The sequence below is a fragment of the Culex quinquefasciatus genome, chromosome 2, assembly GCF_015732765.1.
Source record: "Culex quinquefasciatus strain JHB chromosome 2, VPISU_Cqui_1.0_pri_paternal, whole genome shotgun sequence".
In the NCBI taxonomy this organism is placed as follows: Eukaryota; Metazoa; Arthropoda; class Insecta; order Diptera; family Culicidae; genus Culex; species Culex quinquefasciatus.
This window is the reverse complement of record NC_051862.1, coordinates 154684418-154698873: the sequence shown is the minus strand read 5'-3', so window position 1 is coordinate 154698873 and position 14456 is coordinate 154684418. Positions and strand designations below refer to the sequence as shown.

At 40.1% G+C, this 14456-nt stretch overlaps 1 protein-coding gene across 2 annotated transcripts in view; it reads left to right on the top strand.

Moving 5' to 3' along the window:
- LOC6036156 (laminin subunit alpha-1) overlaps positions 1-14456 on the top strand; it is a 226680-nt gene that overhangs the window by 96839 nt on the left and 115385 nt on the right. For both annotated transcript variants that reach the window (XM_038251285.1, XM_038251286.1), the window contains exons 6-8: positions 1750-3266; positions 3367-3658; positions 3738-3924. In XM_038251285.1, the coding sequence (XP_038107213.1) occupies positions 1750-3266; positions 3367-3658; positions 3738-3924 (1996 nt within the window). The remainder of the gene's footprint in view (positions 1-1749; positions 3267-3366; positions 3659-3737; positions 3925-14456) is intronic.

The window sequence follows — 14456 nt, the reverse complement described above, 5'->3', positions numbered from 1 at the left end:
AATGTGGGCAAACATGGGCACTAATATAAAAAAATGAATAACTGCGACTATTTTCAAAAAAGTTACCTAAAAATGGCTATAACTTTAAAACGGTGCACTTTATCAAAATTTTACTGAAGTACTTTTTGATTGCAAATTCGATTTTACATCGAAATATAAAGTTGACAATTATTTCGATTTTTTTTTAAATCAGTATTGATTCAAAAATTCATAACTCGGTCAAAGATTTTTCGCCCTTTCTGGAAATTTCTGAAAAGTTGATGTCCCAAAAAACATATTGGAAAATGATTTTTTTTTGCAAACAAGTTTTAGTGACAAAAAGTGAAAAATAAAATCACCAATTTTTTTACCGTATATAATTTTTTTCAATGTAGTCCTTATTCATACCTAAACTTTGCCGAAGACACCAAATTGACCAAAAAATTCTTCAAAAGATAAAGATTTTTGAATTTTCATATACAATGTTTGTATGGACAGCTGCCAAATTTGTATGAAAAATTATATGGACAAACTAATGATGCAAAATGGCTTCTTTGAACATACCGAAGGCACCAAATAAGTTTCCGCCGGATTAGAAAATACAAAAATCGAATAACCGAAATCTCAGAGAATTGCTCATTAGTAAAATTTCGATTTTTGAAGCACAGTACCGCAAAAAGCTTTTTTTTTAAATCTTATTATTTAAATTGAATATCTTTTTCGACCCAGAACAATTTTCGTGATTTTTTTAAATTGTGGGCACTGAAAACACTTAACCTTATTATATAATAGTAGTTTATGCAACAAGTTGCAAAAAGAAGATTTTTTCAGCACGAGTCGTATGAGGTTCACCAGATGCCGAAGAAATTAAGTTTCTCGAAAAACTTGACAAAATAAAAATCTCAAAAATAATAATCAAATTTTTCACAAAACTAGGTATTTTAAAAAAGGTTAAAATTTAAGGTTTTTTTTACAATTTAGGTATCAAATGATTAGGATTTTTTCATACATTCAGAAGGCAATAAAAAAAATTAAATGCTCAAAATTTTCACAATGCAACGCATTTTCGAAATAAATACCCGCGGTGGTTAGCGGCTTCGGCTGCCGATCCCTCATGTGTGCTAAGGGTCCCGGGTTCGATTCCCGCCCATCTACTCTGGGTGTTCTGTGTTTGTCCCGTTAGTTAGTAAATTCAGTCTGAAAAGACGGTGTGATGTCTATTAATTAATTAATAAAATTTCAGGTTTTTACAATAAGGGTATTAAATGATCGGGATTTTTCTGGATCGGGTAGTAATATTTTTTTGTGAAATGCTCAAAGTTTTCCTAAAACTATGTATTTTCGAAAAAAATACTGATCATTTCAGTTTTTACAATATGGATATCAAATAATCGGAATTTTTTCAAACATTTCAAAAGTTATAACACACATTTTAGAAAATACTCAAAATTTTCACAAATTTTTATTTTTGAGAAAATACTTAAAAATTATTTTTTTTTACAGTATGGGTATCAAATGATCGGGATTTTTTCAAAGATTTAGAAAACAAAAACATTTTTTTAAATACTAAAAAAAATCAAAAATACTCAAAAATTTTAGTTTAAAAAAACTGTTCATTTCATTCCCATATAGTGAAAAACAAAAATTTATATTTTTATGAAAAAAAGCTATTTTGAATGAATTTTGATAAAAGTTGAAACTTTTAAATTACTTAACCTCAAATTTATACACATATTCTAACCGCAATCTCCATTCCCTCCCCATTTCAAGTGCCACGGCCACGCCACCGAGTGCTACTACGACCGCGCCGTGGACGAGCAGGGCCTCAGCATGAACATCCGGGGCAAGCTGAGCGGCGGCGGCGTCTGCCGGAACTGCACCCACTACACGGCCGGCGTCAACTGCGAGCGTTGTGTGGAGGGGTATTACCGGCCACGGGATCGCTCACCTAGTGCGGCGGAACCGTGTTTGGCGTGTGACTGCGATCCGGTGGGATCTACCGGGGCTTGTGCTCCGGTTGGTGGAGAGTGCGTCTGTCGGGAGGGTTTCGCTGGTGCGCGGTGTACGGAGTGTGCTCCGGGGTATCATGGGGAGGGTTGTGTCAAGTGCGCTTGTGACGCGAGGGGGACGGTGGCTGGTGGGGAGTGTGAGGAGCAGTGTCAGTGCAAGTTGCACGTGGAGGGGGAGCGGTGTGACCGGTGCGTTGAGGGGTACTTTGGGTTGAGTGGTTTAAATCCGGAAGGTTGTATGAAGTGTTTTTGTTCGGGGGTTGGGCAGAGTTGCGTGAGCAGCGGGCTGAAGATGAAGAGTTATGGGACGCTGGATGGTTGGAGTGTGACGGATATATCTAAGTCTGAAGTGGCGTACCCGACGAGGGATAATGAGACCGGGTTCATGGTGTTTGGGATGTTCGAGCTGTCGGAAACGGAAGCGGTGTACTGGTCGGCGCCGGAGGTTTATCTGGGGAACCGGTTGCACAGTTATGGATCTAGTTTGAGTTTTAAAATGTCCTGGGTTATTGTGCGCGGTGATACGAGCGGGAAACCGACGACGGGACCGAGCTTGATCTTGTTTGGGAAGAACGGGATGAAGATCGCGTATGGGGACGAAACGTTCACGGGACCGTCGAACGCCACGATTGAGGTTATGTTGAAGGAAGATAACTGGTATCATGTTCCGAAGAGTGTGAAGGATATCGTGACGCGGTTGAGGAGGACGGAGTATCATGGTGATCCGGTGACGCGGTTTCAGTTCATGTCGGTGCTGGCAAACGTGGAGAGTGTTCTGCTGAGGGGAACGTATCACACCGATCAGGTTGAGAGTGTGCTGGAGTGTGCTACTTTGTACGAAGGAAGTGTATTGAGTGGGGAATCGTTCAGTGAAAGTTTGGTAGAGCAGTGCGATTGCCCGTCGGGTTATTCCGGATCTTCCTGTGAACGGTGCGGTTTTGGTCACGTACGGATCTTCGAAAACACGATTACCCACGAGAACGTGGCCAAGTGTATTCCGTGTACGATGTGCAACGGGCACGCCGAAAGTTGTGATTTGGAAAGTGGGGAGTGTGGAGCGTGCCATCACAATACGTTCGGCAAAACTTGCGAACGATGCTTGCCGGGTTTCTACGGGAATGCGCTGGAGGGAAGGCCGGATGATTGCAAGAAGTGTGCTTGCCCTTTGGAGGATCCGGAGAACAACTTTTCACCGAGCTGTCAGCTGCGGGGCGTCAACTCGAGCGAATACGTTTGCACGCAGTGTCCGGAAGGGTTTACCGGGGATCATTGTGAAATGTGAGTACGGATTTGCTTGTTTGGATCTGTTTATGCCACTGGTTGACAGCTCGAGTTATACCGGATGTCTCACAACTTATCGTACATTTTACCGTTTCAGTTGCGACGACGGCTACTACGGCAACCCGGCGGAGCCGGGCGGCAGCTGTCTGCCCTGTCCGTGCCACGGCGGACCGTGTGACGCCCGTTCCGGTGAGTGCATCGATTGCGTCGGCAACACCGAGGGGTGGCGCTGCGAGCGCTGCAAGAGCGGCTACTGGGGCCTGCCGGACGATGGCTGCGAGCCGTGCAGCTGCGCCGAGGTCGGCGCGCTGGAGAACGTGTGCGACGTGATTACGGGCCAGTGCATCTGCAAGCCGCGCTACGGTGGCCGCCGGTGTGACGAGTGTGATGTAAGCTTCTTCGCGGCTGAGAAAGAAAAGGTTGATTGATGAGCTGATTTGCACCTGTTTGTTCGTTCTCTTTTTGCAGAGTGGTTACGGTAACCTGGACCTGGAGTGTCCCCCGTGTGAGTGCAACGTCAATGGCTCGTCCAGTGAGGTCTGCCATAAAGTGAGTGGCCATTGTGAGTGCAGGCCGGGGACCGAGGGCGCCAAGTGTGACCGCTGCGCGGAAGAATTCTTCGGTCTGTCGGAGGAGTTCCCGGACGGTTGCGAAGGTAGGTTCATTATTTGTTGTGTTTGCTTCCTTTCTTTACGACCATGACAAATTAACGGCGATCGCCTTCTTCGTGAAGACTTCTTGCGGGAGAAGGAGGAGGTTGTGGAATCGATTAGCCACGTGTGATAAGAAGCGCCGCCGTGAAGGGAAAAAAGTAAATCAAAACATCAAAGTTTCAATCGAGCTGCGAGGGGGGAGGGGACTTGGAAAGCGTGACGAATGGAGGTACCTACAATGATGCAAGGTTAGGAGGACACTCCGCGGATCGATGCTTCGGGGAGGGTTCCCGAGCCAATCATTTCAACCGGTGGGCGGTTGCCTGTCCGGAGGTTCCGAACAGATGCACCGGGCGTGACTCGTGTATTCAGAAAGATGAATTGGCCGAGTGGTTTGGATGAAAGGTTTATTTTGTCGTGGTGTGCAGCAATGTGTTCGGCAGGGTTTACTAAACCGAAGATGAAAGTTTGTTTACATTTGAACGTATTTGCCTTGACATCGGTATCAATGTAAACAATGCTGAAGGTGAGCATCTGTCAACTTCAATACCTATTTTGAAACGGTTTGGAAACACTGAACCGTTAAGCAGCCTCCGGCTGCAATGTCCCACCGTGGACTGACGAGATTAATTTTATTGTTATCGTTATTAGCCTTTACGCAGATTACAATTTATTGATTATGAAGTTATTAAATCATGCCGCTGTACACGCGGCACGGTACCTAGTAGCGCAAGATGCGTTTAGTGTTTAACTTTACACGCCGTTGAAAAAAGTAGGTGGCAGTCCCACTGCAAGGGTTCCACCCCGGGGTGCCCACGCGTGAAGTAGCCCATCTAGATGCAGCCGGCTGGCCACCGTGTTCAGGGTGAGCCTAGAATCGGCTCTCGAGGGAATAGTTCAACGTGGTGACTGGGCAGATGTTGAAACCCAACGTTCTCGAACTTGAAACTGCGCAACTGCGGGAGATCTTGGTCGTGATCAATTTGTAATTGTTGGGTCGGCCTGGACCCGAACTGACCACAGAGTGGTTCACGAAGCCGCGTTGACGGGGTGTTTGCTCCGGTTGCCCCCAGCTGTGCGCATGTGTCGGGTCAGTTCACTTTCAATCAACGCACAATTATAGGCCCGCAGAGTTCGATCCCGCGGCGGGTGGGGACGTCCGAACGGGACTTGGGTTGGGTCGGGATTGGAATCTCTGACTTGGAGTTTTGGGTAGACGCGTGCGCGGGGTGTTTTTCCCGCTTTTTAATTTTAGCTAGTGTATTTAAATTGATCTTGATGAGGTGCGTATAGCATAGCGGAACGCGGCAGGGAAGTTTGAGCAAATATTTTTGCAGACCACGACGGGGCAGGTATTTGTTTGCTTATTGGATCAAGGTAGGGCACGTGCTGGGACCTGGGGTTATTTTATTTAAAGGTGCGTTGCGTTATTGGGTGGTAATTTCTGTAATTGGTTCAGATTTATTAATTCTAACTTCAAATTTATCAAGACTAGTGAGCTGCCCATGATCGCATAAATGTCCCATATGCATTTTCATCACTTTTGAGTTATTGATGCAGTTTGGTTCAAAATCGTGTGCTCTTTTAAAAGAGCCTATAACATCCAGTACTTTGTTCTAGAAATCAGGAGGAAATCCTGTTTTTTCGTGAAAACTTAACACGTAGCCTTATGTGTGGGACAAACTTCCCTTGCGTTTTTCTCAGCTTGCTGTTTTTGCATATGGGACATTTATGCGAACATGGGCAGTGAGCAGATATTGGAGAAGTCAACTCTCTGTTTCAGTTCTTGCATTAAACGACACTCAATAAAATCGTGTTCATAAAGATGCTATCTCGCTCCATCAACCATCGATAACTAATGTTCTGTCCAAGTCAAGCCCGCAGTCGATTCTTCATCGTTTGCAGAATCATGTCAACACCGTTTCGCAATACACGTTGGGACTCTTTTGCGCACTCGTTCTCCCTCGGAGTAACATCATGAAATGTCGCATTACATAAACTGCTCGACGCATCATCAGACATATCTCGCCGACTGATCGATCGACGTGAAAATGCAAAGTGCCGTTTGAAGTCCTGTGCGTAGAGTTGATTCATAACTTGGTTTGGGGACTACAGAAGACGAAACTGAACGGCACCTGGCGAGCGTTAGCGGGCTAACGGCAGATTTTGACAGATCGTGGGTAAGTTGCCGCACGCAATGCAGACACCCACCGCGGGATTGGCCACCTTCGGTACCACCGCTGTGACTGCAATCACGGCACGAACCATCAGGTCGAAGAGGGTTTAGATTGCAGCCGCGATTTGGGTTCAGCGGACGGCTTTCGGATCAATAAATCAAAAGTGTAGCATTTGAAGCCGTTCGATGTTCGACCGAGGGGGAGGACATTTATAACCGTCCAGCGCGAACATCGTGTTACGAAATGGCAAACCGTTTGTTTTGGGCTATGATAGTGATCTTGAACCTCGATCTTGGTGCAGCGAGAGTTACAGAACACACACGACGACGCTACCTGTGGGATTATCGCCGAGCCCATCATCGTAGAAGACGACATCGCTGGCATTCGAATCGTGCCAATTGGGATTTGGCCTGGCGAATACAAATCATTCGCGCGAGACGTTTTCGCGATCCCTTGAGGCCTCTTGACACCCCGGCTGGGTAGTCTGCGTGGCTTCAACGACGAATAAATATGCACGTTGATTTAAACACTTTTCTCGGGGCCACCTGTCAACTCGGTGAAGCCAACAACGTCTCCATGAAGACGGACTCTTCGCGGAGATGCTCTCTCAACGCAGTAATCAGATTGAAGTTTGACTAAGAAAGTTTGTTCCGGCAACTGCCACAGCAGAGCACAAACCCGACAAAACGCTGAACTGCATCGCGCTGATGCTGATTGATGATGCACTGGGATGTCCGATGGCTGAGATCGCTGCGAGCGAGTGGGTTCATTTGCATATTCAAATTAATTACGCGGACGACGACGACCGGTACGTTCCGGATCGGGGAGTTTGTCACCGAAAATAAATACCGTAATCTGGGGTGAATCGGGACTACAGTCTGAATAGGGACAGCAGTTTTTAGAGCACCTAATGCTTTTAAATTTGGAAATGGATGTATACATTTTGTTGGCCTGAGTCTGTTCTAACTGAAACCAACCAGAAAAATCAAAATATTGTGCTACATCATGGTTAAACTGCTGTCCCAATTCACCCTTAAGTGTCCCGATTGACCCCAGTTTACGGTAATGATAATAACGAGGGCATTGACTTGCAGTGCAATTTCGCCGTGGCAAGGGTGGAAGAGCATCATGCGCCGGATGAAATTTGAGCTGGCAAATATGCTGTGGGATCGTTTGATGTCTTGAAAGCTTGAAGAAATGATGATTGGAATTTAGTTTTACCTGGCTTTTTTTTTTTAAATAAACTTTGATAGAAAATGCTTAACTATTTTTACATTATTAGGCCGTTGCAAATATTTTTCAAAGTTTATGTCGGTCCGAAAAATCAGGGGGCACAAAAAATATTTTTTCAAAAAACTTCAAAATTTCAAAGGAAATAGAAGTCTAACCAACTGAAAACAATTAGAAATGCATTTTCCTGCATTCAAAATCATATCTAGCATGTCTGGGATCGATCAAAAATATTTTCATTTTTTGTGAAAATCCAATGTACAGCACCGCAAAAAGTTTTTTTTCGGCGAAAAAAAAATCTCTTCAATACTTGCATATTTTGAACACTAATGATTGCAAAACAACTGGGCAGGTGAAAAATGCATTTTAAAACACTTTTTTCATTCAAATGTTTAGACCATGGCTTGTTATTTCAATTTTTATATATTTTTTTTGACCCCGACCATGGTCGTCTGCAGAGTCTGCAGAGTCGAGGGACATAAACTTCAAAAAATATTTGCAACGGCCTAAATAAAAAAAAATAAGAAAAATTACAATTTTACAAGAAATTCATTTTTATACATTGATTAGGCTGGTACTAATTTTATTTAAAGTTATTTTTTCATTTTGTCCGCCCGTGTAGATCAATCGGACCGCGCACTGGACAAAAATCCAGAGGTCGCCGGTTCGAATCCCGCGGCGGGCGCTCTAAAATTCTTTGTGTAAATATGGGTATTCGGCGCCGTCGCTCCGTGCCATACTTTCATACACTTAGGAGCCCAGGGCGGCGAAGTCCTTGTAGATAAAAAGGAAGACACTAGTGGTTGGTACTAGCAATGGTGGCCGACAGCTATAAAGTCAACTTCGTTTTTCGTTTATTTTTTCAAAAAACTTATAAATTTCAATGGAAATTTTACTACAATCATCTGAAATCAATTTAAAATGCATTCCCTGTATGTATAATCATTTTTAAAATGTTTGGATTAACCCTCTACTGTCTACATTTTTTTTTCGAGCATTTTTCCCGTGTTCAGGAGGTCATTTTGATCAACTTTTGTTCTACGAAAAACTTTAGTTCTCTTGTTTGATGTTCTTCTTGTTTCATTTTTAGTATTTTAATTTGCATTTATCTTGTTTAGCTTATGTTTCTTTTTGGTAGTATTTGGCCTATTCTACCACCTCCGATCATTACATTTTGTCTATTTAATTCACATTTTTGCTATAAAATGGCACCATCATCATTTAAATTGTGAAAAATACGTAGAGGCATAGTCTAGGACACTAGAAAAATTACTGCATACTTCTTTTTTTTACTTAAAATATATGAAATGTTAGTAAAAAACACAGCCAAAGTTGGCCTCTTAAAAAATGACATTTTTATAAACATCAGCAAAGTCACATAAAACAAGTAAAACTTTCAACCCATAAATTTTAAATGCTTTTTAAAGATCAAAAATGGTTGAAAAATTGATTTTTGGCGATATTTTAAATCGAAGCCCGTCTAAAGGCGGGGTTGGGTTGTAAAGGGTTAATTTAAATCTTTTGAAGTTTGGAAAGTTTTCGATAATCAGTACCGTAAACCGGGGTGACTTTGATAGGATTTCAATTTGTTTTTTGAATATTTTCCAACAGGTAAGGTTCTTATCAAGATTATTATTATTAAAACATGTACTGGGGTAGGCCAAACAAAGTCCATGCATTATTTTGGAAAAAAAAGGTGGTTTAAATAGTGTTTAGAAAAAGAGTTAAGTTAAAAATTCTTAGTTTAAATTCCGGGGTGACTTTGATAGTCATAGTTTTTCTTGTTAAAATCATATTTAAGATGTTCAAACTTTATTTGTACGTTTAATGTACCATCACTAAAGTAGCTGATATTTTTTTTAAGAAAAAAAAATCAATGTTTATAATTAGTTAACTAAGTTTATAGTTTGTTAAAAAAATACACATAAATTTTAGGTAAAATTGTTAAAAAGTCGGAATTTTGTCTGAAATTTGTTAAAACTAGTTTTGTTTATAAAATTATCGATTTATATTGCTTTTTATACTGAATTCGAAGCACGAATCACAAGTTTTCACATTTTGTATAAAATTTGTTCTACTAAAATGCCTATACATCTGAAGATTTTTTTAAATTGTTTTTCAAAAACACATATTATTTGTTATTTACAAACTTATTTAACCTTCTCCTAGTGGAAAATTTTCCAAAGAATCCGAAAATGCATTCCGCTTTCCGATTCAAAATCATGTTCATTGAAAAATTATGACACTTTGAGAAGTTTAAAATAATGACTTTCATCACATTTTCTTAACTATAACAAACTAACTTTTTAAACTTTTCAAAATTTTATGAAAAGTTCTTTTTGAGGTACTTTGAACACTTCTCTACCACGGTCAGTATGATTCTAAACCATTCCGTACGTATTTTAATTGTATTCTTTATTTTGCGAAAAATTGCAAACCTATCAAAGTCACCCCGGCTATCAAAGTCACCCCGTTTTACGGTACCGATTTTTTTTTCGCTGAAGTTTTTGTTTTCGACAATTTTTTATTTTTTAAACTAATGGTTGCTTAACAACTGAACTAGTGTAACATGCATTTTAAAGCACTTTTGTCATTCAAATGTTGAAGCTATTATTAGTTGAAGTTATGATATAGAAATTTCTTTTAAAAACTTATGCAAATTTAGCCGTATATTATTAGTTGAGTTGAATTTTAAAACGGTACATGATATTGAAATGTCTGTTAAGAGCTTATGCAAAATATGTTTGTTTTTGTTATTTTTGCCACAATTTATGCCATAGCTAAAAAGATGGCATTTACTATTGTTTTTCAGAACAAAAGTAGAATTGTAAAACGGGTAGTAATTTTTAGAGTGTAACTATGTTTAGGAGTCGTAAGCAACACATTCTATTTTGCCGAAAACACAAAATCAATCAGAAAATCCGTTCTAAAGATACAGATTTTTGAAAAACTTTAAATAAAATTTGTTCTATCCTAAGAAACTTTAAGAATATAACATTCTGTACTAACAGTTTTAAAGTGAGTTTATGAAACTTTCGATCAAAATTTTCAAATTTTGGAAATTTCAGGTTAGGAAACATTGAAAACTAAATAATTTTACTGCAAAATTTGTTGTCACAGTTCCTCGAAAATAGAAACAATAAAAACGTCAGTTGAGAATTAATTTAAGACTTATAGTTAACCAAACGTGCCAACTTTATGCGATACAAATAACCATCAATCAGCTAGCTAAACACGGCCTTGTTTAAAGTGTAAACGATCTTGTTAACACGTTTTTTGCATTGTTTATTTTGCAGTCTCACTTCAGGCCCCAGCACCTAGCACCCCATAAACCGTAAAACCTTTATTTTTCGCGAACCAATTTGCAGCCACATTAGGATGCACGAGGGTTCCAACTGGTCCGACGACCATCCATCCCCTGGCGGTTGATTTATTTTCTTTTTACACCTTGCTACCAGCGGGTAAATATTGAATCATTACTTTTGCAAACGCGAATAAACGGCTTCCGCCAGTTCTCTCCATGGAGGGGAGAATAATAAATAGTTGCTTCTTCTGTGGGGGGGAACGCCTTTTTCGATATTTTTTTCTCCGCACACAACTATGTAGATCTCATCGAAGCTGTTTTCCCCCAGCTGGAAGTTCTCAAATAAATTTTCTCACTGAAAACCCCTCTGAGGGCAGTTGTGGTGGGTTCGTCCTCCTCCGATCTGCCGTCCGGGGATTGGGTGGTAGTAGGTAGTGCTCGAGCGTAACGAGAAATATTTGCATTTCCGCGGATCTGTGGTGCAATTAGTTTTAGGTCTAAGTCTGGACTGGTACAAAGTGAGAAATTATGTGCGATAAGATAGCAGGCAAGCGTGCGTCGGGTTGAGCACTCGAGTGTGATGGTTTTAGGGCAGCAATTTAGTTCTGGTTTGTGTTGCAAACATGTGATGATATCATGAGTGAAACTACGCTTGATTAGTTATTGAAAAATAGTTTAACCTTATTCACAATCGTTTTTCGCTTCAGTTTGGCATGCTAAACAACCCTATGGAAAAATCCGATGAAATTTTCGCGGAAAATAATCGAATTTTCACTTTTTAAAGTCTCTATGTAAAATCCAGTTTTGACAGCCGAAAACCCCACCTTACCTTATCTAATCTACATACCTTGACATATCATGATAAAAAATTGTTCCAAGTCAAAATCTTTTTTGCATAAATAGCCTCTAGGACGTCCAATTTTCCCGGGTTTTGAATTTCCCGGGAAACGCGAAAAATATTTTTGGAATCTCGGGAATTCCCGGGATCCCGGGAAATTTTTGAAACATTCATAAAATCTTTGTTTTCATATTATTTGTTATGATTTAAAAGTTTAAAATCATAAAAATAGCTCACAAATATGAATTGGTGATAATTTACACTTCAATCTAAACAAGAATGACAGTTTTTAAATAGCTTAGAAGAAATAAAAAAATGATCTTATTTGTACTTTGTGTGCTTTATATTTTCAATTAAGTACAATTTTTATCCAGTGTGATTCAAATTAAATAATTATTTTATAAATCTATTTTTTATATATTTTTTATATGACATGACCAAAAAAAACTTGAAAAATTTCTTCGGAATTGTAAAAAAAACAAGGGAAAATCGGGACTACAGTCTGAATTGCTACAGAAGATTTTAGAGCAATACATTTGGAAATCGGTGTACAAATTGTTTTGGTTTGTTCCTGTTTTAACCGAAGTCGTTCAAACCATTATGCGAAAAAATGGCTTGAATAGCTGTTTTAATTCGTTACATTTGTCCTGATTTGCCCTTGATTCCGGTGTTTGAAGAAAAATAATGTAATATGATATATTATTTCAAATTTAATATCACAAATATACGTGAATAAAATAACCAGTATTTTAAAAATATAAAATAAGTAGAAAATATTTAAAGTGCTTGGCATTTAGTGAATCTAAAATTTTAACGATTTTCCCTAATAAGCCAAATAAATGTTGATATCTAGAGATTTTTTTTTGAAAAAGTCGTATGAACAAAATTTTAAATTTTTGCTTTTTGAGTGTTTTTAAAACCACCTTGAGTCAGGGATATTCAATAAAACCAAAAAAAACAAAAATTGATAATTTTGTTTGCATGACCTTTAAAAAAACTCCAAATATATGCCGAATACAAATTTTAATGCTTTAAAATTCTTATCGATTACTAAATATTCAACTTGTCATCTATTTCCTCAACCAAATCTGAAATTGTAGACCAAAATTTGTGTTTTTTCAATTTCGGGAATTCCCGGGACAAATTTAAAAAAATCCCGGGATTCGGGAATTCCCGGATTTGGAATGGACGGGATGGACGCACTAATAGCCTCCATACAATTATGCGCACTGAACACTGTCCAATTTGTGCCTCAATACCCTACGAAAATGCAATGCAATTCATTTGTTCCTAAATTGTCATGATTTCACAAAGGCCGACTAATATGTTTTACGTCTTACGTCTTGATATCTCATTTAAATTCCTTCTCCGACAAAGCTAGGCCCATTCAGAAATTACGTCATTCAGTAGTACACACTGCGTCGCGCGCAGAAGTCATCCTCAACCAAGCAGTAATTTCTGCACGACCCGGTACCCAGTCAGACTTCAGAGCGCATGCTTCAAATACCACGCGGCTGCTCTTCACAAGACTAGTGAGTCTGGCAATCTGTCTGCCGTTTTTGCCAGTCAACCTGAATCGACCTGAACTTGACTGCGCGCGAAGAAGACTTAGTGTCATCCCGGACAAGTCCGGTCTAATGGTTTCGCGAGCGGTTGGCGAATAACCGGGCAATAAATTCCGGATGGTAATTTATGGGCGTATTTTAATGTGAAATTATGTTTTATAAGTCGTTTTTCACTTGCGAGTACCGCGAGTTGAGCTGTGGGAAAGAGACAACAAGAAGGTGACAGTGGCGATTTATACGCGCGCGTCAGTCTTGAGCTGAGTAAACAAAGCTTCAAGACCAGATCCGCAAGTAAACGGAATTGGGATTTGTTTAAAATTATCTCCGCCATAAAAATTCCTTTGATCCTCGTTCAGCAAACAGGCTCGCGGCTGGGAAAACGTAATAATTACCATCGCACAAGCATGATGCAATAAAATGGCTTTGCAGAACTGAGTATGTGTATTTGTGTTCAGGCAAGCTGCGAAATGCAGTGAGTTTAGTGCCAGACATGTTGGAGCCGTGGGATGTTTACTTTGAGTTGTGTTAAGAAATTGCGGAAAGCTTTACAATTCAGAGAAAAAAGAAAAATGAAATTATGACGTATGTACGGATGAAATTTGAACACTTTTTTCGTGGTTCCCACGATTTTGGGAACTCATTTTCTCCGTGTGTGTCAAGCGCATCATTGAACGACGATGCGTCGAAAGTAAGCCTGTATTGGTGATAGAGCTGTGCTGTTTCTTTTTTCACTCCAATCATGCAATAAGTTCTACTGATTTGCGTTAATTCACTTTGAGAGCTGTTTGGTATTTACTTGACAGTTTGTGTTTAATAACCTTCGGTTGGGGCGATCTATCAAAATTATCCAAAAATAGCCGTGGATTACTTAATGTCAAGCTGCAAACATCAAACTACTCATCCTCAAAAAAAGACAAACATTTGATCAAAAGTCGAGGGTCATCGTGGTTGAAATTAAAGTTTGTTCAACAAGTAGTGTCAATAGAGACTAGCGTTTACACGTTGAATTAATATTACTCAGAAATCACATAGTCTCTTGCATCGAGTTTCTACAAATTATTGACAACTTTTGCTACCTTCGCCGTTGGATATTGATACAGTCGCGGCCCGTTGAGCATCCGATGAGGGGTCTCTGACAATTAGCTCTCTATACTTGAGTGTGCGTGTGTGTGTTTTGTTTGCACATGCACGTAGGTTTATCGCGGATGGTTGGCAGATGTGGAAACGGACATGCCGATGCGGTTGGAGCTACTGATTGGGGATGATGGCCAACGCCGTGTGTGGTATCGAACGGGCTGCCATGTTTGCTGTTGGGGACAACACAAACACAACCTTTTTGAAGAGGCCTTCGGCGGTGCCGACGATAATTTGTACATGTTGACTAATTTGTTTGTAATAAGAGTTTTGGTTCGTATTTTTT